The sequence below is a fragment of the Toxoplasma gondii genome, chromosome XI, assembly GCF_000006565.2.
Source record: "Toxoplasma gondii ME49 chromosome XI, whole genome shotgun sequence".
NCBI lineage: Eukaryota > Apicomplexa > Conoidasida > Eucoccidiorida > Sarcocystidae > Toxoplasma > Toxoplasma gondii.
In genome coordinates this window covers 4030707-4053655 of record NC_031479.1, presented here as the reverse complement: position 1 = coordinate 4053655, position 22949 = coordinate 4030707, and the positions used below count along the sequence as shown (strand labels likewise).

The window sequence follows — 22949 nt, the reverse complement described above, 5'->3', positions numbered from 1 at the left end:
GCCTGGTCACCTGAGGGTCCGCCAGCCGAATCCGACGATAAGGTCCTTTTCCGTCGCGTTTTGTGTCGCCGTCCAAGTGCCTCTCCACACAAGGAAAGAGAACGCTGTGTCAGTTTCTAGGCAAAAAGCCAGTTTTCAGCAGTGCCGCTTTCGGTGGCAGACACCCGAGCGTCTGATGCAGGGTCTCAACGGGCATGTCGCGGCAAACAAGCAGAAGGTGACTTGCACTCGGTGAACACAGCTTTTCATGGTGTGAACCGGAAGTCCAACTTCCGCGTAGTCTGAGCACTCCAGACGGAACCTCCAAAGACTCCGCAACTGCCCGTCACATTCGACGACCTCCGGTGTGTACTCGGGAACGACAGGCACTCTCCTTCCAGTGGCGACTTGAGCTCGACTCGTTGCCACAGTTTTTAGAGTCGAATTTCAAGGTTTCTGTGACCTCCCTGTTTGTGGTGAGGAAATACCACACACAGGCACAGACGCGCCCGACGCAGAAGCTGCATACTGCGTGTGACCGACTTGTGAAAAACTTCTGTGAATGCGTGTGTCCGCCGATCTTCGCGAGCTGCGAGCAGGGTCGTCTGCCAACGGCAAACAAGAAGCGCTTGCAAAGGGAAAGCAGTGATTTCCTGGGGAGAGTGAGGTCCAACAAAGTAGCTCTTTCGCAGATATCGATCTGTGCGCATGTGAAGCTGTCGACGTCCGCTTGCAAGAAAAAGGGCATCCCTTGCAAGTGTATTGATGTCGAGTTTCGTGTACACAAATGAATGCTTCGAAGAGAAATGTGATCTCTGCTGCATGCGTTTCTGCATCCACAGACATCCTTTTATCGGTGTATGTTCATGGCCGAGATTTTCTCGTTTCCTCGCCACATGCCAACGTTGCTGTTGTGCAGCGCGACTCTTTTCTGGGGAACCATTTCCGGTTGCGGTGTCTGAGCGTTTCTCGATGACATCTTCCGTGTAAAACGCGTTTTCTCGTCGAGAACGTCGACATCAACGCGGTTCAGATCTGTGTGCCCGGGTGGTCGATCTCCGCGATTGTGTCGCGGTCCACCTCGTTTTTTTTCGCGTTTCCTCCCCATCGTTTCTTTGAGTTCCATCTTCGTTTCTTCAGCGCGGCACCTTTCCCCGAAGGACCGAGTGTGAAAATTTGCCTGCTCGTCGTGCTTTTCCCACTCGCAAACTTTTTGATCGTCGACCCGCCGCAACCGCTCTGCGCGCTCGGCGCACATGCATGCTTCGTTGGGAGGATGTCAGAAGCAGCAGAAGCAGGCGTTCTCTGCGTTTCTTTGCTCTTCTGCCAGCGTTTCCCCCAACTTTTTTCCACATGCCACTGATTTCTTTGTTTCTGCAAACTCTTTTCGTCCAAACTGCCCTACATCGGGGAGGTGTGTACATGCCGACCTCGCGTTCGCCTCGCCGTCTTGGCTCGCGTGTCTTGTGGCGGTAGAAGCGAGTGGATCGCGAGTGCCTTCTCTCCCTTTCTTCTGCTCCTCCTCACTTTTTCACTCGCGCTACCTTCTCGCCGCCTGCGGCAGACGCCAGGCTCTCTCTTTGGAGACCGTCCTCGACTCTGCGGCCGGCACGCTGGCTGTACACTCGGCTTCTGCGGCCAGTTGTTCTCGCGGCTGGCGGACGGAGTTCTTCCTCGACAGCCAGGAAGAGTCTCGCCTTCGTCACGGGAGAAAACGCGGAAGAACCGTGTCTTTCTCCGTCTCAGCGGACTCGCAGAGGTCTCCTCTCCCTTCGGGGGTCTCATTCAAGGAAATCCGCTGAAAGCCGCGCTTCTCCGGACGCAACGAGGACAGCGTCGGGAACCTCCCCCTCCCTCCCCATCGAAACATCGAAACGCCGCTCTCTCGCCACTAAACTGAAAGAGATTCACTCCAGAAACTCGACATTTTCGAATTGAGTAGACACACACACCCTTGCCCAGGTCCTTCTGCACAACTCAGCCGAGCTGGCCGTCTGTGCGCCTGGAGGAGTTGCCTGCGTTCAGGAGACAGCTGAGGGATGAGAATGCGCGGAAAGGAGAAACGAGAACGTTTTTTAGCTTCAGGAGTGCGAGGCACTGGAGCGTTCGATGACTGTCGGATGCGGAATTCTCAGATTTAGCAAGAAAAGCCGTCGCCCCCGTCTTCCCCTGATGAGCACCCGCGTCTCTCGTCTCCACTTCTTCCTCCTCATATTGAAGTCCCAAATTCTTATATCGTCTATGGGAGGAACGGCTTCTCTTGCTCTCGACAGACTCTGTTGCATGCAGAAACCTCCCCCCGTGTCTGTACGCCTGACGCTTGGACCTTCTTTTGGAGAACTGAATTCTTGAACTCTCTCTCGGCTCTCTCCACACAGACGCTTAGCACCCGAAGACGTCTCATTTTCTTCTCTTCCTTGTCTGCTCCGTATCTTCTTTTTCTCTTCGTCAGTTCAGTAGACACACCGAACATGAACCTCACCCCACAGAGGTCGGTCCCAATCGAGACTGGAGTTTCCCCGTAGCCTGTCTTAGTGAGGTGCTACTGCTCTTCTCACAGTCGCCGCCGCTTCGCTCCTGCCCCCGCATCGGGTCCTCCTTCCTTCTCTAAGTAGCTGCTTTCTTTTCCTCTCCTTCTCCGTCTCCCTCTTCTCCGTCTCCACCTTCTCTGCCTCTTTTCTTTTTCTCGGTTGTCCAAGATGCATGCATCGACGCGGAACAGTGCCGCGCGTTCGTCTTCTTCGTCGCTCTCTGCGTCGGGGGGCGAGGCATCTCGAGTCGCCGGAAGCTCGGGAGTTTCGGGCAGACCAGTTCTGCATGCGAAGAAGGCGAGCTTGCGGTCAACATCAACTCGCTGCAGCAAGCCCCCGAACGGAGAGAAGAAGACTTCGCCTGACAACGAAAACGAGGGAACTCCGAATACGCGCGAGGCTCCGCGGCGAAGCAGCGCCTCGCCGCGGGTGTCTGGACACCCCCCGGCAGAGCGGTCGGAGTCGCTGTCGGGCAGCCGGAAAGGCCAGACGCATGCAGCGAAGCTGCTGATGGATTCGGGGAACTTGAGTCGGCGCGAGAGACCGAGAGACGAGCTCTCCAGAAAAGGCGGCGACGCGGCGTTCACACTACCGCCGACTGCGAAACCTGGTTGCGTCACCTCGGGAGCCGAGAAGAAACAAGCTACCGCCCTCGCCTCATCCAGCCGCTTCTGCTGCTTCCTCGGCCTGGGTTCCGGAGGCGTCTACACACCGAAGCAGAGGCGGCCGGGGCAGGCGCAGACGGCGAAGGCACCTGCCGGCGCGGTGGCTGTCCAGAGCGCAGGGACAGGGACGGTTCGTGGTTTCTTTTCTCAGCCGGAACTTTGTCGAGAATCGTCTCCAGAACGCGAGGACAGGCCAGCGGTGTCGGCGACGGGCGAGGCGCCAGAACAGAGTCTTTCTGTCCGGATCGACTCCTCTGTCGACGTGGACGCTTCTCAACGCGCCGAGCGGTCGCGTCCTCCTGTCTCCTCGCTCGCCGCTTGTGGAGCATGCCCGCCGCCGTCGGCGCATGCGCCAGAACAGGCTGCACTGCCTTGTGTAAGTCCTCTGTCGACCGAAGATTCTTCCAAGTCGTCGTCTCTCCGGCACTTCCGTCGTCCCCCTCTCTCTGCGTCTGCGGATGCTTCTTTTTCCTCGTCTTCTTCCTCTCTGTCACTTCCTTCTTCGTCCTCTTCGTCCTCCTCTTCTTCCGCGGTTGCTTCCTCTTCCTCTTCTTCTTCTTCCGCGTTTGCTTCCGCGGCTCTCGCGTTCTCGTCGTCTGCCTGTTCGCCGTATTCCCCTTCACCGCGTCGACCGGCGTTTCCAAGCAGCCTCGGCGGCTTTTCGCCTCACTCGCCTTTCTCTGTGCGGAGTCACGGGAGCGCACTGTCTGCAGATCTGTCGCCGAAGGCTTCGACTCCTCTTCACCCCGATGTATTTCTGAACTTCGTCGACTCCGCTTTCCTCATCTTTCCGAGCACCAGAGAACAAACGCGCGCGACAGCTGAGGAGATGCTCCAGGCAGCGCAGCGAGAGGCCGAACATGGCGGCGAAGGCGAGCGAGAAAACGTTGAAGGAGACGGAGGAGGAGAGAGAGCGAAAGGCGAAGCAGAGAAGGGAGAAGGAGAGAAGGGAGAAGCAGAGAAGGGAGAAGCAGAGAAGGGAGAAGGAGAGAAGGGAGAAGCAGAGAAGGGAGGGAAGAACAAAAGAGGAACTGCATGCGCGGAGCAAGGAGAGAGAGAAGACGTGACTTCGAAGCGAAGGCGGCTTGGGGCGACACACGAGACTTCTGGCTCGACGGAAGTCGCAAGGTCGGAGGAAGAAGAGAGAAAACTCGGCAAAGGACAGAAAGCGCGCGAGGCAAGGACGGAGACAGCAAGCACAGGATCTGCTTCTCTCATTTCTGTGAGTGGAGCTGCATGCGTCGAGGGCTCTCGGCTGGACTCTGGACATTCGCGCGTCTCTCAAGACGGCCGAAACGCGTCCTTCGCTCGATCGCCTCTGTGCGGCCGCGACCTGCGCAGTGCCATCTCGGCTGTCTGTACGCCCCGCATGTTCCCTGCCTGGCCTGGCGACGAAGCGCCTTCTCCCGGCTCTTCTCTGTCTTCTCCCGTCCAGTCGCCTCCCTCAGGACGGGCGTGGAGAGGCAGAGGTGACGCGCGAGCATTCGCAGACTGTCTCCGACTCGAGGCGCAGCGACTCGCGGAGGCGGCCAAGAAAAGAGACCTCATGCATCTCCTCCGCAGCACCAGCCTCGAACTACCACACCTCAACCGCCACGGAGTCTCCCTCATCTACGGTCCGCGAGTTCCTGGGGACGACGGCTTCGATTACAGGTGAGAACAGATGGAGAAGGGGAGGGCGGCGAGAAGAAGCGGATGCCGGAGAAGAGGCGGATGCCGGAGAAGAGGCGGAAAGAAGGAGGGGAGAGAGATTCAGAGAGAACGAGGCGAAACGGAAGGGAAGAACGCGAGGAAGAGGTGAAACAGAGTAGAGAAGACGAGAGCAGGGAAACGGAAGAAAAAATGCGCAGAGAAGAAGAGAAGAAGGCGGAGAATGAATACAAACACAAAAAGAGAGAAGAAAGAGAGAAGACAGAGAAGCAGAGAAGAGGGGGACGATGCAGAGGAAAGAATCAAAGGCAGAGAACGTGTGACGGAGCAAAGACGAGAGGAAGAAGAGCGAACTTTCGGAGGAAGAGCGGGTCCAACAGAAGACAACACACAAGTCGTGAATGAAAACTGAGGAAAAGGAAGCGAAGTCTCTGTGAAAACCACGACCCAAGTCTGGCGACTCTCGGAACCTCTGAAAATCCTGTGCTTCGTCCTTGTCTTCAGAGTTGTTTACTGGGGCGAGACAGCTGCCTGTTCTCCCGAAGAAAAAGTTAGAAATCAAATGCGCGCTCAAGCCGTAAGTCTGGGATCATGTTGATATTCTCGCCAACAGAAAAATTCACATACAAAAAACAATCCATGTGTCCACTCATGTATGTATGTATACATATATATATATATATATATATATATATATATATATATATATGTCAGTAGAGAGCATGTCTGTACTTCTTTTCAGGTGGCTGAGCTCATGGGCTGTCTGCGATGGAAGCGTTTAGTAGAAATGCATGCAAGTTAATATTGATGCAGTTATGTCGAGTTTAGTTGTAAACGGTTCTCTCAGCGGACCATGTGAAGACGAGAAAGAAGGCAACAGATGCACAGTTTCACACCTGAGCTTGTAACGATGCGGCAGGTCTCTATATTTTTGTGTATCCGACTCCGCGTGTACGTTCGATTGTTTAGGCTTCGTTTTCTCCTTTGAGGGCAGAGACATCGCTTGTGCGGTCGGTGTCGGACTTGCGTCTCATCGTCACTCTTACATGTTTCCTGAAACAACGCGAAGGACGGGTGTACAAAAGATTGGAATTCGCGAACTACCGGGAATCCTGGAAGGATGAAGGAAGGGGGTCGAGATCTTTCTAGCTTTTTCTGAAACGGGGAGACGCGTGGAAAGAACGACGCTGAAGACACGGTTTTTTGAAATGTCTTTTGTCTCTCAGTTTCGAGAACGCATTCGGAACCTCGCGCTTCAGTCTCCGGACGGGCTCCTGACGGTCCAGCAGCTTGTTCTCGACCTGGACATCAACATGAGCAGAGGCTGGATTCACTACGCGAAACTGGTTCTCGCTGGGAAGTAAGGAGGACTTCAGAAATGTCTTTCGCGTTCCTGAGATCTCTTTCTCTCCCTCTGCGTGGAGCTTGCGTGCAAGGCTCAGATTCCGGTGCTCTGTGCGCTTCGGCTCAGACAAGACTTCTACGTCACTTCGTCTCTGCAGTCTTCTCCCCGCGAGTGGTTTTCTTGCTGTGAGCAGCAGCAGCGGCGAGAGAGAGAGAGAGAGTGACGACGAGACCAGGTGCTTCGACCTGCTTGCTGTTGCGAGTTTCTTCTTCTCGCGTCAATTCGCCCGTGTTGGCAGTGACACCGCGTCTGTCGCTCTGACTGAAAGAAACGCGAAATGCTTTTCTGGGATCGGTTCGCCTCTTCCATTTCGGTCTCTTTTTCTCTCTCCGTCACTCGTCTGCTGTCTCTTCCCTCGTCACGCTTCCCTGTGCCTCTCTCTTCTCCGTCATATCTCTCAGGAACGATCCGTACACCGAATTTCTGTTGCGTCGACCTCGTAACGAGTCTTCCTCTTCTGCCTCTTCAGCCTCTTCTTCTGTTTCCTCTTTTGCCTCTTCTTCTGTTTCCTCTTCTTCCTCTTCTTCTGTTTCCGCTTCTTCCGCATCCTCAACTGCTTGTTGAGTCGACGCGCTTTCCAAGACGCGAGTGCAGACACCGTCTGGAGGGTACAAGCTTCTCACGTTCAGTCGCCAGTTCCGCGCAGACGTATTGTCGACTTTTTTTCTCTGTGCACCGAACGACGAGATGATGGATGACGTTTAGGAGCTCTTCCAGAGAGTCCTCCGGCGGCGGCAGACGCACTGAAGAAGGTCCGCGACGCAGGACACTGACTTCTGTGGGAGGCGCTGTTTCCGGCGCGCGTGTAGACATTTGAATTCAGAATCAAAGTAAGTCTTTTGTCAGGTGCAGGTCTGCCTGCCCTCGCGGCTTTCGTCTCCTCAACTTCTGTTTCGTTATTCCGCGTCGCCTCTCGTGCTTTGAACTCCTTGCGACTCCTGGGGACGGACACAGCGCAGGTAGATTTAGACTCTGTGTCTGGGAACCAGGTTCCCTGTTGGAGAACCGCGATTTGAAGAGACACAACATTTATCTGACAGCGAACGTGGTATCGACCGTGCAGAGAAACATTTCAAGTTTTCGTCTGTTCCCGGCAAAACCTTCGGTCGCATGCATGCAGTTCCGCGACTCAGAGGGCGTGGTATCCACAGGAAGTCTCTTCGTGAAAGTAACAACGGACCCAGAGAGACAGGCGTCCTCGCTGATGACGAAAGGCGCACATGCACATCACACAGATGCGCATGTTCCAACCTGCATATTCACGAATAAATATCCTTCTCACCATCTTTGCATGCATACTCATCTGCAAACGTTTAGGCAGACGTCCCTGCGCCGCCATCCATACGTATGTGCCAGGGAACATACATACATGCACATCACACAGATGCGCATATATGCACATGTTAGTAAATAGATGTGAACCAAATTGATATATATATATATATTCATATATATATATATATATAAGTATATATATGTATATATATATAGATATAGATATATATATAAGCACGCTTGTGCATGCGGACACAGCAAACATGTTCCTGACCTGCCGAGTCATCACTTTTGGAAGCGCGTTTCCGCCAGAGACACAGAAATTCAATTGGCAGTCGGGGTATTGTGGAGTGTCTTCTGACGAGACGAATTCACCACTGGACTACAGGACTGGGATTCCCTGGTGAAGAAACGTATCTGTGATTCCCCGAGAGGCGAGGGGACAGAAGCAGCCTCCGGAAACGACCCAAATATTTGCCGTGGAAGGTGAAATCCGCATGCGGACAAGCTGTCGCGAGCCGTGCCGGAGTTTCGGCGTTTTTGTCAGAGTGGAACAAAGTTGAATAGCATTTGTTTGACAAACGAAAAGAAGGAACTAGCGGTATCAGACCTGATTCCCGGAAACAGCGTTGCACACATGAACATTTATGGGACACTATATATGTACATATATCAATAAATAAACACATATATTTGTTTATTTAGCGTAGACATTATTAGAAGCATGCGTCATCATGTACACATATCTAGATATATAAATATATATATATATATATATATATATTTCAATATATATAAAAACGAAAGTCGGATAGAGGTACCAATATGCATACCTATAGTACCCTTGTCTAAAAGTGGTATCGTAAGACATGGGAGAAATATCGACTGAGTTATCCTGGTTTCATCTTGCATGCAACACTCACCGGTCTCACGAAGAGTCAGATTTGAAAAGAAGACGACAGACAGTTCATTTTCCCACAAGATCTGTCATGTGAAACTCAAGCACATCTATCAACATTTCTACATATATATATATTTATATATATGTATATATATATATATATATATATGTATATATAATTATATGTGGGAAATAGTTTTTATGATGAATGTGTACAAATGCGCTGGTGTATGAGTAGATGTGAACAGTTGGAGAACGGAAAGATTCCTGTTGCTTGCCGTCGAGCTGCCTCCTTCGTATGAACTGAGGAACACGATCGCTTTCGCGCCTCCAGTTCTCTTGGTTCTTCGGCGTTCTCCAGATCATTTCATGCATGCATGTAAAACCTATTCGCATAGATCACGTAATTCAACTGATCCATCCCAGAAGCGCAAAATGTGCTCTCATATAGATGTATGTGGACATCACGTTTGTAGGTCTTTAGAACGAGGGACCTCATGCGCTGTCTCGACACCCAAGAATAATGGGACGTCGTTTGTAACTGCGGTTTTGTATGTTTTCTCTCCGGTGTTTGTGTCTCTGTCTCTTGTCTGCTGCTGGTCCTTTCGTTCTCGATTTTTCACATTTCTCTCCCCGTGGATGGTGGCAAAGGAGGCAGCACTTTGAAGCCGACTCGGCCTGAAAGGTGCATGTGAGCCCCGGCCCCCATTTTGTCGGCTCTCTGCCTCCTTTCTGCACGGTCGTCTCCGTCTGCGTCTCCCTTCGCCAGTCTCCGTGCGGTGCTTTCTTCTCGCTGTCGGAGAATGCCCCCCCAAAACTCCTCGCCGCCGAGCGGTCGGTCGCCGGCGTCGTACGCGAGAGGCGGGCATTCTGCAAACTGCAAAGGCCGCTTCTCTCTCTCTGGATTGTGTGCTCTCGCACTGATGGCCCGGCGCCCTCGGGGAACAGAGAACGCGGCAGACTCCACAACGCGCGCAGAGTTCGGGGGCAAGTGGCGTCTCCTCCTACACTCGAGAGGGGCGCGCAGAGACGGCGGCAACTCGCCTGGTTGTCTCGACATGTCTGAATCGCCGAAAGAGCTGTGAGGATGCTGCGAATCTCCACGGAAAGCGCCTCGAGTCTCCACCGTCCTTCTTGACATGCAGGGGACGCCTCCAACCGCGCTATCCGCAGTCTGCACCTCTTCTTTGCCCTCCGTCCTGTCTTTCGCGTTCACCTCCTCCCCGCGTCGAAGACTGGCTTCCGCAGAACGCAAGGCTTCTCCTGGAACTCCGCCTGCATGCAGAATCTCTCGGCAAACTCCTGCACTTCCGCCAGGGGCCAACTCGCGTGCTCCCCGGGGTGTATGTACACCTGACCGTCCCAGCAGACCTGCGTGTCCGAGTCGCTCGCGATCGTGAATCGAATTCCGGCTTTTCTGGACAGGTGGAAAACGCATGCTGTTGAGGCGAGGCAGCTGCGTCTCCCGGCCATCTTTGCGCTGTCCACCTGGCGTCTCTGAGAGGCTTCCTAAATCCTTCGGAAAGTCCTTTTCGTCGCGCAGCGGGCGGTCGGTGACTGCAGCCCAGCCTGTGAAGCCGCAAGGCAGCAGAGGCCATGCACCGCTGCCGAGTCGAGGATCTGCGGCTTCGCAGGAGCACAGATGTAGTGGCTCGCAAGACTGAGGAAGAAGATAGGGGTGAGAAGCAGGAGGGAGGAGACTGAAAGCGAGGGGAGACGGAGACGCATGCTGATCTGCAGAGAAAGAGGAGGAAGGCGGAGGGTCTATATCCTCCGTCGCAGGATCCGGCACCGCACTCCTAGGTGGGGGGGTCACAGGAGGCTTGGCAGAAATGTCTCCTTCCTGGAGTCGAACCGCAGAGAACGCGTGAGAGGCGACACCGCTCGGAGAGGAAGAAGAGCGTTGAGAAGCGAGCCACAGGGGGCTTGCTGGCTGTCTGCCGCTGTTCCCCTCCCATAAATAGTTCCAGTACGTCGCATCGAACAGAGGAATACCCGAGACGGTGGAGAGCGGCAGCGCAGGAACCTCTGAGAATCGTGTAGAAGGCGCGTCTCTGGGCTCCACAGAAAGGCGTTTCGAGCAGGGAGAAGACACAGACTCCTCCACTCTCGTCTTCGCGCTAGGGCGTCGGAAATGTTCGCCTGCGGCCTGTGCGGCTGGAACGCCGCATTCCTGAAAGGCGTTGCATCCCTGGTCGCAGAGAAACCCAGCATAAGGGAAAGCAGAAAGGGGAAGAAGAAAGCCTGGCTGTTGAAGCGACACAGAAGCGCAGCATCCCCCCAGAGAACGAAAGGAGAAGAGGCCGACTGCCGACAATCCCCTCTGCTCCGTCAGACTCTCTGTCTTTGTCGGGGATTCCGCAGGACGTCTCCTCTCGCCTTCACTCCCAGCGCGGGCCTCTTGAGGAGACAAAAGAGTTACCTGCCGAGGACAAGGAAGTCCTTCAGAGATCCGAGCATCTGGGAAAAAGATTGCCCTTCGACGCGGAGAACACGATGAAGACGGGTGCGACAGTGACAGAGGGCAATCGTCGGTTGCTTGCATGCGTTTCGCATTCGAAGACCCGAAACGCGCAGTGGCGAGCGACTTTGCTGGGGCTGGAGAGATGGTTGAACGCGGAGCGTCTGAAGCAAGTTTGCGAGAAGCCTCTGAGAATGTGGAGGAAGAGAGAAAGGCGTCAGGCTGGCGGAAACGCTCACGAAGCGCAGACAAACGCCGACCGACCAGAGGAAGAAGAAAACGGACTGCCCTGAAAAGAACGAAGAAACAAGAGACGAGCAATGAAGGGCTTGGAGGACTCGGCGGAAAAAAAGAAGGTCTACTCCCAGATCTGTACTCGGAATACAAACCGATGCGCCACATACAGGTGCACACGCACATATATATTGATATACATATATATACATATATATATATATATATATACATATATATACATATATAATTGTAGGTAAATAGGTATATGTTTGGGGACATTTTTATATATGCGTAGTCGCTTGGGATGTTTATTGCTTGCACATTGTGGTACCGCAAATAATTCAGGTGAGAGAACACTGAATATCAACGGTGCTCTTGAAAAGTGCATTTAGCTGCAGCGCTTCAACGTACGCAATCCTCTCTGCATCTGTATATGCTTCACACCCTAGAAAATCAACGGATTCTCATAAAATATGTATATATATATATATATATATATATACATATGTATATAGATTTGTATGTATATCATGGCGACCCGCGGTGAGATGGGGCTTGGGATTCTGGTGGACAAAAAACGCCAAGATTTCCGTTGTGCTGTCTTTTACCTTGCTGAGGCGTTCCATGCTTTCAAGTTGACGTCGAGGCGCTCTCGTTCTTCGCTGAGTTTTTGTGAGATGTCGTCCGATGTTTCGTCGAGGTTGTCTCCCCTTGCGTCTCCGCATTTCTGCATCGTCTCTGGATGCGTTGCTCCCATGTCTCGCGCTGCTCGCTTGGCAGCCGCACTGTGAAGAATGAGGCCATGCCGAAGGAGTCTGCGCTGAGCACTGAGCAGTTTGCGTCGCGCCTCGAGGAAAGGAAGAAGAAGACAAAGGATTTCCAGTTCGAGGAACAGCAGCTGCTCAGCAGCTGCGGCGTCCAAGTGCCGCGGCGCGGGGGCCAAGAACGAAAAGAGAGACGCAGTCTCTTCCAGCTTTTGCCTCGGATCTTCTTCGCTCTTTGACGAGGAAGAAGGACTGTTTTCAAGAGGTTCCGCTTCGTCCTTCTGCTTGTTTGTCTGGTCGGATAAACTGGGCGGACTTCCACGCGAAGGCGAGAGGCTCGTTTGAGACGAACGGACTTGGCGGCTTCCTTTTCGACGAACCGAGCGATCGGGACTTCCACGAGAGCGACAGGCGGCAACTCTTGGCGAAGGCAGCGACAGACCCGTCAAGTTCTCGAGCGTCTCCTTCAAGTTCTTGAGAGCGCACCGTTCTTCTCGTTCGTTGTCGTCTTCTTCTTCAGCTCCTTCTGCGTCTGCCGCTTGTGTTGTTTTTCCACCGCCTGAAGCGTCGGAATTTCTCTGATTCCGAGCATGGCGATTGACTGCTGATGGCGACAGGAGGACAGGAGAGGCCGGAAGCAGAGCGAAAACGAAGGACGAGGATATGGCGAGAGACTCTTCGCACTTGCCGGCGTCTTGCTCAGTCGAGGAAGAACACACGAGCTTCTGTTGTTGAATCTGAAAGAGCTGGCAACCAACAGAGGAGAGAGGATAGATCGAGCAGTGGAAGGAATTCCAAAGCGACCCTCGTCAGAGCGAGATAAAACATCCGTCTTCTGAGAAGCCAACAGTCGTCGCGGGGCGTCATGTGAAGAGTGACTCTCTCTGGATGGAGCGTTTCCTTCTTTTTTCTTCACACAGGCTTGTTCGTGTGTTTCGCCTGTGAATTGATCTGCGCATACAGTTCTCCAACGTTTCATCGGTTTGAAATGCGGGAGAGCGAACGCCATACACCCTTTCACAAGCAAATGTCACTTTCTCCTATCTGGTCCAAGTTCCTTGGAGCAGACGATGATGTGTGTCTTCAGTAGCCGAGAAAAACTGCAGGAAACAAATCTCCAAACTCTGTTCAGGTCCTGCGGAAGCGTTGTGGCTGTTACAGCAACACCAGGCATCAACTCGTCTGACAGACAGCGCCTACGTATATACACATACGCTCAGTACATCAGTGAAAAACAAATACATCCACAAATAAATATATATATATATATATATATATGTATATTTACTTAGATATATACGTATGTACAGACAGGAATATTCACGTGCAATTTGCCACATTGCTCTGTAGATTTTGGAACGAGCAACACCGGTCTCGACAAGCATGAATCTCAGCTCCTCAATATATATTTATATTTATATATATATATATACGTATTTAGGTTTTTATTTGGATACTTTTCAAATTGGTGTAGGGGGTTCTGTCGGGGATGACAGCGCAAGGGATCCGTGCACCGTTTCAACATGGTCTCGGAGTCCTCTCTAAAACGTCACCCGTTCCCTCTCTCTTTCCTTCATGCGTTCTTTCAGTGAAAACCAACAGACACGATTTTCATGAAGAGAAATGTACCAAGAAAGCAGCTGCTAAGAGAAACATATCAAATACATCCATATACATATATATATATATATATATATATATTTAGAAGGAGTTTTCGTACTTGCTGAGACCCGTGGTGTTGTCGCAAATTCTCTCAGAAGCACAGGGTGAAATCCAATGATATAAACGAAGAGAACATAAAAAGCAGGCGTCATGAGGATGCTGGTATGTTGGAAATGTGTAACAAGAGTGTTTGCGTCGTCTGAACGAGTAGAGCAGACTATATCAAGCTCTTTGTCTGATGCCGTGATAGAGTTATCCAGCTCCTTCTCCTCGGCGTAGAGAGTGAGACAACTTGTGGCTTCCTGCTGCTGTCAGAAACAGCTCTCTTCAGAGTGTCTGTGTGTCTCCATGTGAATTGAAGAGGTCATATAAACTCTTCACTGCTTGCATTCTTCTCAGCGCTTCTTTCCGAGCTCTCCATGTTTCCTAAGGAGATCCATTTATATTTGGAAAGCTTCTCTAACTGTTTCCTTTCTCCGTTATTTTCTTGTTCTATGTTTTTCAACACTCTTTGATTGGTCGAACCTTCTCCTTTCTCTCCAAGAGAAGCAGTCGGCTTTCGCTTTTTTAATTTATTGACTGCCACTGCGTACGAACGCCTTGAGTCCACCAGCCTGTATCAACCGTAGAGCTCTTGGCCTTGGCAAAGAACTCGTAGCCGTAGGTGCAGATGCTTGTTCTCTCTCCCTCTGGGTAGGTTATATCGTGCTTACTTGCTTCTTCTGCCTGCTTCCCTGGACTTCTCTCTACTTTTTTATGTTGCCTCTTCTTGTTGCAGAAGTGTGTCTGTGGAGAGGTTCCGTCTTTCTCTTTCTCTGTTGTGTAGACACTGTCTCCGCTTTTCTCCTTTGTCTGCTCGTTTCACGTTTTGTCTCCGCTGGCGTCTCTGCCTTTTTTTGCAAGTCCCTTTGCTTCCACGTTTCTACGTCTTCCCCTGGACTGGCTACGCTTACTCTTTCGATCGCTTCTCTCAGTTTCTGGATTCGTGCTGTACTGCGGCTGCATTCGTCCTCTTTCTTCTTCAGTTTCGCGTTGACTTCGTCGCTGTGGCGCTTCCACGTCTCTCTCTCTCGCAAGTGCATCTCTCGCTCTTCTCGCCCTTTCTGGCTCTCCTCCACCCTCTGCATGGTCCAGAGTTCTCTCTCGCGCGCCTCACGCTCGAGAGCCGTCTGAATGGCGTCCTCCTTCTCTCTCAGCAACTTCCTTTGCTCTGCCAGTTCTTCTTTCAAGACATCCACTTCTTGCATCTCTCGGTCGCGTTTATCGAGTTCGCCTCTCTCTGCTGCTAGGCGCACCCGCTGCGCCTCAACCTCTTGCCTCAAGCCGCCCACCGCTGCCTCAGCTTGTCTTTGTTTTTCTTCCTTTTCTTGGAAAACAGCTTCTTGTGCCTCCAATGCACGCTGGCGACACACAAGCTGAAGCAACGCTTCCTTCAGCTTTTCCTCTCCTTCTGCGAGAGCCTTCGCCTTCGCCTCTGCCTTCTTCTCAAATGCATTCCGTTCTCTCTCTTGTCTCTCTTCTTCTTCTCTCAGTTCCTGCTCTCGCCTTCGGTGGGCCGCATCGTCCTCTGCTTCGCGCCGTTTTAAGGCTTCTCTCGACGCCAGGTCCGCCAGTCTCTCCAGAAGAGACGCATGAATTGCATGCAGTTCAGTTTCGTGAGCTTTCCGGATCCGCGCCGCCTCAGCGGTCTCCACTTGTAGCGCCAGCAGACGCGTCCGGAGACACCTGTCTCTTTTCTCCAGGGAAAGCTGGACTTCTTGCAGCTTCGTTTCGTGGACTTCCAACTCGCGCTGCCAAGACACCAGAAGCCGTTCCTGCTTGGCGAGCCGCCTCCTCGCAGATTTCACCTCTTCAATGTTGCCCTTGTCGGTGTCGACGCCGCCAACTCCGTTCGTAGCGGAAGGAAACGGAGTCTGTTCCTCGGCGCCTCGCGGCCGCAGGTCCTTCTCACAGAGGGCGGTTGTTCCCGGCTCGGCTGCGTATTTGCCGCTGTCATCTGTTTCATCGAAGGCGAGCGAGAGCAAGCCAGAAACGCCTTTTCCTTTTCTGGAGACTGACTCACAGGGGTCTACGCCTGTTGCTGTGAACCGGACAACTGCCGACGCTTCCAGCTTTTCATGTCTGCACATCCTATAAAACGCGTAGATTGCCTGTTCTCTTACACCGAACTCTCGGACGCTTTCAACGCCGCACGGATAAACTGGCGAACATTTTTCTCTTCGAACAGGACAGTCTCCAAGCAAACGTGGACATCTGAAGGACAAGCAACTGGTGTAGACTGCAACGTCCTAGCTTCCTTCCTGTTGCTATGCTCTAACTAGATGTTCACCTCTCACTGCAGTGCATCACCTTCAGTTCTCAAATACGCGGTGGAACGAAAGAAACGCCCGTAAACTTGTGACCTCTTGAGAAGTCCAAAGAAAGGCGAAACACAATCTGCGCTTCTGTTATCCCTCCGGCCGTTTCCATGACATCTCCGGAGACGTCTCTGGGCAGCAGTGCGACTGCGCCGATGCCTCTGCATGCGTCTCGTGGTTTCACCTGTCAAAGATGTTCTCTTCTGCAGGACTGCTGTCCGCAGCAGGACTCTTCTCTTCTTCACTTTCTTCCTGCCAGTGACTGTAGGTACGCGACGCGCCCTCGCTTTATGCGTCCACGGTAGATGCAATACCGTGACCGTCGTGTGAAGCAGAAAAAGTCAAAGCCATGTTCATATTCCACTTCCTTCAGAGAGACCGACAGATCTAACGAAAGCAATGCGAGATCCAACGTAAAGCCTGTGATATCAGTACAGTGCGTCACTCCCTTACCACACGGGGGAGGATCTCCTTTGTGCTTGGTTTTTCGCTCTCTCCTCGAGTCGGCTTCTTGTCTTCGCTCTTCCTTCTGCCTCTCGTGAAACGGCTTTTGCCTTTTCCCTTGAGTCTTCTGTTCTCCAGTGCATGTCTCTCCTCGCCATGAAATGCGCCCTACGCTCGACCACGCTGATCCACATCCCTCGAGTGTCGCCTCTCCTTTCATCCTTTCTTTTTCTCTTTCCTCTCCCTCCCCTTGTTCTACTTCTTGTTCTTCTTCTTGTTCTTCTTCTTGTTCTCTTTCTTGTTCTCCTTCTTCGTCTCTTTCTTGTTCTCCTTCTTGTTCTCTTTCTTGTTCTCCTTCTTGTTCTTCCTCTTGTTCTCCTTCTTGTTCTTCCTCTTGTTCGTCTTCTTCGCCTCCTCTTTCCTCTCCCTCCGCTTGTTCTCCTTCTTGTTCTCCTTCTTCTTCTTCCTCTTGTTCTCCTCTGTCCCCGCTCTCCTCTCGTTGTTCGTCTTCTTGTTCTCTTTCTTGTTCTTCTTCTTCTCTCTGCTTTAGTCGTCTGAGAACTCGAGCTAGCTCGGCCTTGGCCTCTTGAGTTTCGCGTTTCAGCTGCGCCTCCTGCAGAGCCAGCCGAGAGAGCTGTCGCGCGTGACTCTCCTCTTGTTCTCTCCGGAGGCGCAGAGCTGCAGCGAGGTCTCGCTTCGCGCGACGCAATTCGCCTTCTAGTCTCCGTTCTGTCTCCCCTCTTCTCTGTGCAGAAATTTGCTTTTCTCTCTCACGCACTGCTGCCTTCACGAACAGCGGCTTCGCAGGTGTCTGAGCCGTAAAAGAAGAAGAAGGAGAAGAAGAGGCAGAAGAAGAGACGCAGACGGAGGGAAGAGAGCAAGGGGAGCTGGAAGAGGTCGGCACACGATGGGCGACGATCGAAGAAGAAATCGAATTCGGTGAAAGAGGCAGGCTCGCGTCATCCTCCTTCTCAGTTCCGCTTTTCATCCGCGCTGACTCTTCACAGCTCCATTCCACACCAGGCACAGCCTTTTTGTCTTGTCTGGAATCAAGGTCGGAGAGGACAGAGGCGTTTGCCTCGTTCCACGCTGTCCTCTCGAGATCCGGAGACAGAGGAAAACGAGCAGAGGACGGTGGACGAGAAAGTATCTCTCTTTCTTCCAGTTGCTTTTTTGAGAACGCATGCATCTGCCGTGCTCGAGAATGAGCATTGCCTTCTGAAGAGAGATTCCGTTCTTCTTCAGACCTCTCCGCGACACCCAGAGCCGGTCTCTCTTTCGTTGCATCGAACCTGAATTCCCCGGTAACCGGAAGCGCGGCTTCGACCTCGTTCGCTCTTCCTTCGTCGCTCTGTCCTGCGCCTCCATCGCCTTCTCCTTCTTCCCCACCCTTCACATCCAGTTCATCTCCGTCTCCTGCTTTCTCATCTTCCATTTCACCTCCGTCATATACTCCTTCTTCTGCCGCGACTTCCTCTGCTTCTCCTGCTTCGTTCTTGACAAGCTCTGCCCCTTTCTCTGCTTCTTCAGGTTCTTCTCCTGCTCCTGCGTCTGTCTGGTCTGCTCCGGCTGCGGCTTCCTCGGACTCATTTGTCGGCTCGTTCGTCGCGACCTCGCGGTGGCACACATCGAGATGCGGCGCTTGCCTAGAAGTTCCTACAGGCTTCGCCTTCTCTCCCCTTTTCCCACAGAGAGATGGTGCTCGTGGAATGGAGGAGAAAACGCCCTCTTCTTCACTTTGGAGGCATTCTCGGCTGCCAGGAAGAGAGCTGAGAGAGGCACACGTGGAGGCAGATGGCAAGCGAAAGGCCGGATTCTGCTGGCTCCCTTTCTGGGCATCTGATGCTCCGGGGCTGTCTGTACACCCGACAAAGAAATATGGCGTCCTGACGACTCCCCAGGTCGCAGAAGAAGCGAGGTCAGAAGGAGGCGAGTCTTTGAGGCTCTTCGGCCGTGATATTTTCATCTCCTTGTTTGCGTCCTTGCTGTCTCTGCAACTTGCATGCAGGGCAGGGCCTCCCTCTCCTCCATGTCGAGTTCCTGCCTCTCTCCCGTTCGCTGAGTCCTCTTCCTCAACCTTTTCAGTCGGACTCTCCTCTTCTCCCTCTTGCATTGTCTCGTTTCGAGTGATTCGCCTTCTCGCCGCCTCCACTGCCTCGGCTGTCTCCTCTGCAAATGGCAATGTCTCGTCTTTCGTCCAGTCGCATGATCTGCTGGTTTCCCCTGCCTCTGCTGCTTCTCCGCGTCCTCGCCTGTCTTCCCTCTCTGGAGTCTGAGAAATGGAAACAATCGCGAGGCTGGGACTTTCGCCGTGGAAGGAGCAAGAAAGCCGACGACTTGCGTGGAGGGGAGTGCGAGTCGCGCCGCCTTCGTCTTCTCGGTTTTCTCCTGATTCTTCCAGAACGCGACTCGCCTGCTTGTCTCCAGGACGAAGAGCATGCGCGCCTTCTCTTTTTTTTTTCCATGCGCGTGAGTGTCCTCTGTGTGAGTCGCAGGCGTCTCGGTCTTCCTCAGCAGCTTCTCCGTCGTCTTCTGCGACAGCTCTGGTTTGACTCCAGGCGTCTCCTCGCTGAACGTTCAGATGCGTCTCGGCAGTGTGACTCTCTCGCTGTTCGCTTGCCTCCCTGCCGCCGTCGCCGTCGCTCTCGCCACTGCCCTCCGAAGCTCTTCCCTCCTCATCGTTCGCTTCTGTTCCTCCTCGCTCTCCCTCTGTTTCTTCAACTTCCCTCTGCTGTCTCTCGGCCTCTTCTCTCTCCAGAGCCTCCCTGCCGCCGTCGTGAGAAGAACGCGTCGACGGAGCGACTGTTGCCGCGGAGCAGGCGAGGTGGGGTGGAGCAAAAGAAGGTAAAACGCAGGATGAAGAAGCGCAGGCTGAACAGCAGAAAGATGTGGAACACCGCGAGGAAGAACTGGAAGGAGAGAGACGGCAGGACGTTGCAGGTGAGGCGGCAGACGGAGGGAAGGCCACCGTCGAAGGCAGGCGGAAAGAGGAAGGTGCAGAACAAGAGGATTCAGTCGGGGAAGGGTGAGAAGGGAGAGACGCAGATGACGAAGATGAGGATGCCGAATCCGAAGACGAAGGACAAGGAGCGACAGGAGAGAAGGAAGGAGACTGTGAGAGAGTTTCGCGCTGCAAGTTGTCAACAGAGACATTCCGTGAAACGACTCGAGAGGCGACAGTGAGGAGAGGCACTTGTGACGAGTTGAGCATGCATCTGAGAAAAGGCCAGAAACCATCTCCAGGAGAGGGAGAGACAGAAGGACGGGAGTGTGAAGAAGAAGACAACGAACCGGGAGGAGAAGGGGATCCGTCAGGAAGGCAAATGCCTTGTCGCTCGTCTCGAGCGACCGTAAACCGGACGTTTGAGACGCCTGCGCCTCGCGGATCCTCTCTCTCTCTCTCACCGTCCTCGTTCTCTCCCCACCTCTCACTCCACGACAGAGCGCCGACCTCACCGCATGCTTCCCTCTCGAGCAGTTCGACCGCCTCCATCTCTCCGTCGAGCTGTCGCAGTGCCGAGTCTCTCGCGCCAAGCGCTCTGCCAGCGACCTGGAAGATCTGCAACAGGCCGATCTCCCTTTTTTCCTGAGGCTCCCCGTCTGTCGCACGTTTGGAAGGAGAGGTCCGGAGAGGCGCCGCAGACGCCGCGAAAGAAGGCGAGGAATCCGAAGAGGCATCCCCCGGTGAAGCAGGACCTGCCGGCAGGTGGAACGCCGCGAGCGAAGCAAGAATCGTTCCATCCTTCGCGTCTCCTTTCGCCGTCTGTTCCAAGAAATCCTCCTTCTCAGATCCCGCAAACGCTCGCGGGGTCGCTGGAGCGAAGGACGGCGAGAAAAAAGAAGAATTCGAGAGCGAACAAGAAGACGGAGAGGCCGACGCAGACCGGGGAGGCGAGCGAGAGACTGCAGGACAGAGGAGTGAAGGAGAGGGAGGAGACGAAGAACCAGAAGACGCATGAGAGGGAGAACAAGACGAGGAGGAAGACGACGCAACAGCAGGCGAGGACAAAAACAGGGAAACCGGACTGGAGTGTCTGGAAGCTGTTTTGTCTCCGAGGTCCTTCACTGGGGCGGCCTCGGAGTTGGTCACTCTCACGCCGAGAGATCGCCTTCGCCTTTTGGCCCGCCAGCACCGTGTCTCAAGCGCAGCTGCCGGTGTACTGAGAAGAGCATCGAGAATGTCTCCATTGTGGGAATGTTGGCCTTTCCTTCCATCGACAATTGCAGACACCGTATCTTCCGCCTGCTCTCTCTGGGAGTTCTGCAAAGAAAGAGAGAGTCTCTCCTGAGAGAGTCTGTCTCCGCCGGCCGAGCCCTGTCCTTCGATTCTCGGTTCTGAGGAACTTTCCGCTTCCTCGGTCTTCTTCGCGGCCATGCAAGGAGAGGAAAGCCACTCGAGATCCTTTGTCGCACTGTCCACTCTCTTCTCTTCCTCCAGTCTCCCGTGCATTTCTGTTCTCACCTCTCGAGAACAGGACGTTGGTGCCCCAGTTGGCATGCCCAGACACCGGGAGACCGCAGAGGGCCCCGCGCTGGGGACCGGTCTAGGGAGAGAAAGACGCCGCGAAACAGGGAACGCTTCTAGGCGGCGAGCAGAAGGGGAAGAAGCAGAAGACTGGGCGCCTTCCTCTCCCCCGTCTGAACGAAGAAAGAGAGACACACACGGAGAGGCGGCGGCCGCCTCACCCTCTTCAAACTCACTTGAGTCTTCCTCGAAAAGACAAAAGCTGTTTTTCCTCTCTGTGCAGCTTTCTGAGTTGCTGGCGTCTCTTCCGCGTTCCGCATCTCCGCTTTCCACGTCTTCTCTGCTGCCCACCCCACGAACATGAGGTCCAGGAAACAAACGTCCATCCGTCACCTCTCCTTCTTCTCGTCCGCCTTCGAAAGGAGCCAACAAGTTCAACAGCTCTTCTTCACCTCCTTCTTCTTCTCCTTCTTCTCCTTCGTGTGCTTCACCTCTTTCGGCTTCTTCTTCGTGGTTCGCTTGTTCTTTTCTTTCTTTCTTCTGTTGATCTTCTTGTGTATGTGTCTTTGATTTCATCTCTGTGTTTCCTTCTCCTTCGTCCTTCTGGCTCTTGACACAGTCACCCCACCGCCTCGCCTTTTGCATCTCTCTGTCTCGCTTTGCAAGCTCCGGCGGATCCGCGGCTCTGCTTTCTTCCCCTGCTGCGACCTCCTTGCATCTCGTCTCGAGTCCGGGGGATGCCCCAATCCTCACAGACAGTGGGCCGGCGTCGGACGCGCCTTGTGAGCGCCCACAACTCCCCTCCGTCTCCCCTGCAGCTCGGCGGTGTTTCAGGCGAGCAGCGGCGAGCTTTTCTCGGAAGATGGCGTCTCCTGGATTCTCCCAGACACTCGCTTTTGTTTCCGGATTGAAGAAGAAAATGCTGCCGTCTCGGCGGCTCTGACAAGCGACCCAAGGCGCCGGCAAAGGCGCGGTCAGACACTCTCTCGCCAGACAAAGGAAGGGAGAGTCCTCGGGGAAGACGAAGCCGAGGCGCTTTGCGCACACAAGCAAGTCGGCTGGAGTCGGGGACCAGGTCGAAGAGCGATCTGCGGAGAACGGAGAGAAAGAAAACGCAGGACCTGGAGAGGAGAGAGACGGCTGAAGGAGGGGGCTGAGAGAGAGGGGCACAGCGCGAAAGAGAGACGGGGACAAGGCGAGGGAGAGCGCGATGAGCACAGACAGTGGAGGAGAGCGGAACGATGGCGAGCGAGAAACAGAGGCGCATAGAAATGGAGAGAAGAGAGCAGCACGGTAGTCAAAGGCAGAAAAGGAGAGAGAGGCTATGAAGGAGAAGAGGGACGAGGACAGCAGAGAGGAAAGCAACATCCGAGAGAGGAAACGCGAGAGCAGTTGAACAGATGCCGCATCCGTGTGCCCGCAGAACGACCTGCGAGCGGTGGTTTTCGGAATGAGAAGAAAAAGTGGAAAAAGAGAGACAGAAAGAGTAGGGGAAGGGAGAAAAAACGAAAGCCTCCATTGCTTTTGCGCCTGCAGGTTCTGACCTTCAAGAAAGACAAATTCTGGGTCGCTCTCTTCCTCCTCGTCCTTCTCTCTCTCTTCTCTCTCCTCCGACATCTCTCTCCACACTGGTGAACAGTCACTCAGGGAGCAAGGCGAGAAAAGCAGATCTTCTTCTTCGGGGACTTTCTGTCTCTCTTCCACTCCCCATTGCATCGTCACCTGCGTCCTGCATCCTTCTCCCTTCATTGCTCTTCCCTCTTCTTTCTCCTCTGCGTTCTCCTCCCCTCCTTCTTCGCTCTCTCCCTCTGCGTCTTGTTCTCCTACGATTGCTTCTTCCCCTTTGGCTCCTCTTTCTTCGCCTTCTTCTTCTTCTTGGTCGTCTTCATCTTTTTCTTTTCTGAGCCTCCCGCTTTTGTGTTTGGACGTATCGCCTGTGTGCCGTCGAACCGGTTTTCGAGGTGTATCTGCTTGTGTCTGTCGAGGATCGACTTCCTCTCCCGCAGTTGCCTGTCGACGCCTTTCCATTCTGCGTTTCTCTGCCTCGCAAGAGAGACAGACAGAGCGCCCTGGATTATTTTCCGAGTCGTCTCTTCTGTGTTCCGCCTGCGGAGAAGCGGAGAGAGTTTCTGGCATCGGCGCTCTGTCTTTAA

General features: G+C 53.5%; 3 protein-coding genes across 3 annotated transcripts; 1 reads left to right on the top strand and 2 right to left on the bottom strand.

The window, feature by feature from the left end:
- Nucleotides 1–1862: 1862 nt before the first annotated feature.
- On the top strand, nucleotides 1863–7356 carry TGME49_314370 (hypothetical protein). The gene is made up of 4 exons (XM_018782814.1): nucleotides 1863–4828; nucleotides 5330–5402; nucleotides 6052–6185; nucleotides 6364–7356. Exons 1-4 carry the CDS (start codon nucleotides 2679–2681, stop codon nucleotides 6671–6673), a joined length of 2667 nt encoding a protein of 888 aa, XP_018635379.1. The 5' UTR covers nucleotides 1863–2678; the 3' UTR covers nucleotides 6674–7356.
- Nucleotides 7357–9025: 1669 nt separating this feature from the next.
- Nucleotides 9026–15659, bottom strand: TGME49_314362 (hypothetical protein; the record flags this gene model as incomplete). Its single annotated transcript, XM_002364595.2, has 3 exons — nucleotides 9026–11156; nucleotides 11713–12614; nucleotides 14484–15659. 3 exons carry the CDS (start codon nucleotides 15657–15659, stop codon nucleotides 9026–9028), a joined length of 4209 nt encoding a protein of 1402 aa, XP_002364636.2.
- A 469-nt stretch (nucleotides 15660–16128) lies between these two features.
- Nucleotides 16129–22932, bottom strand: TGME49_314358 (hypothetical protein; the record flags this gene model as incomplete). The annotated part of the gene is made up of 2 exons (XM_018782813.1): nucleotides 16129–21884; nucleotides 22341–22932. 2 exons carry the CDS (start codon nucleotides 22930–22932, stop codon nucleotides 16129–16131), a joined length of 6348 nt encoding a protein of 2115 aa, XP_018635380.1.
- Nucleotides 22933–22949: the final 17 nt, after the last annotated feature.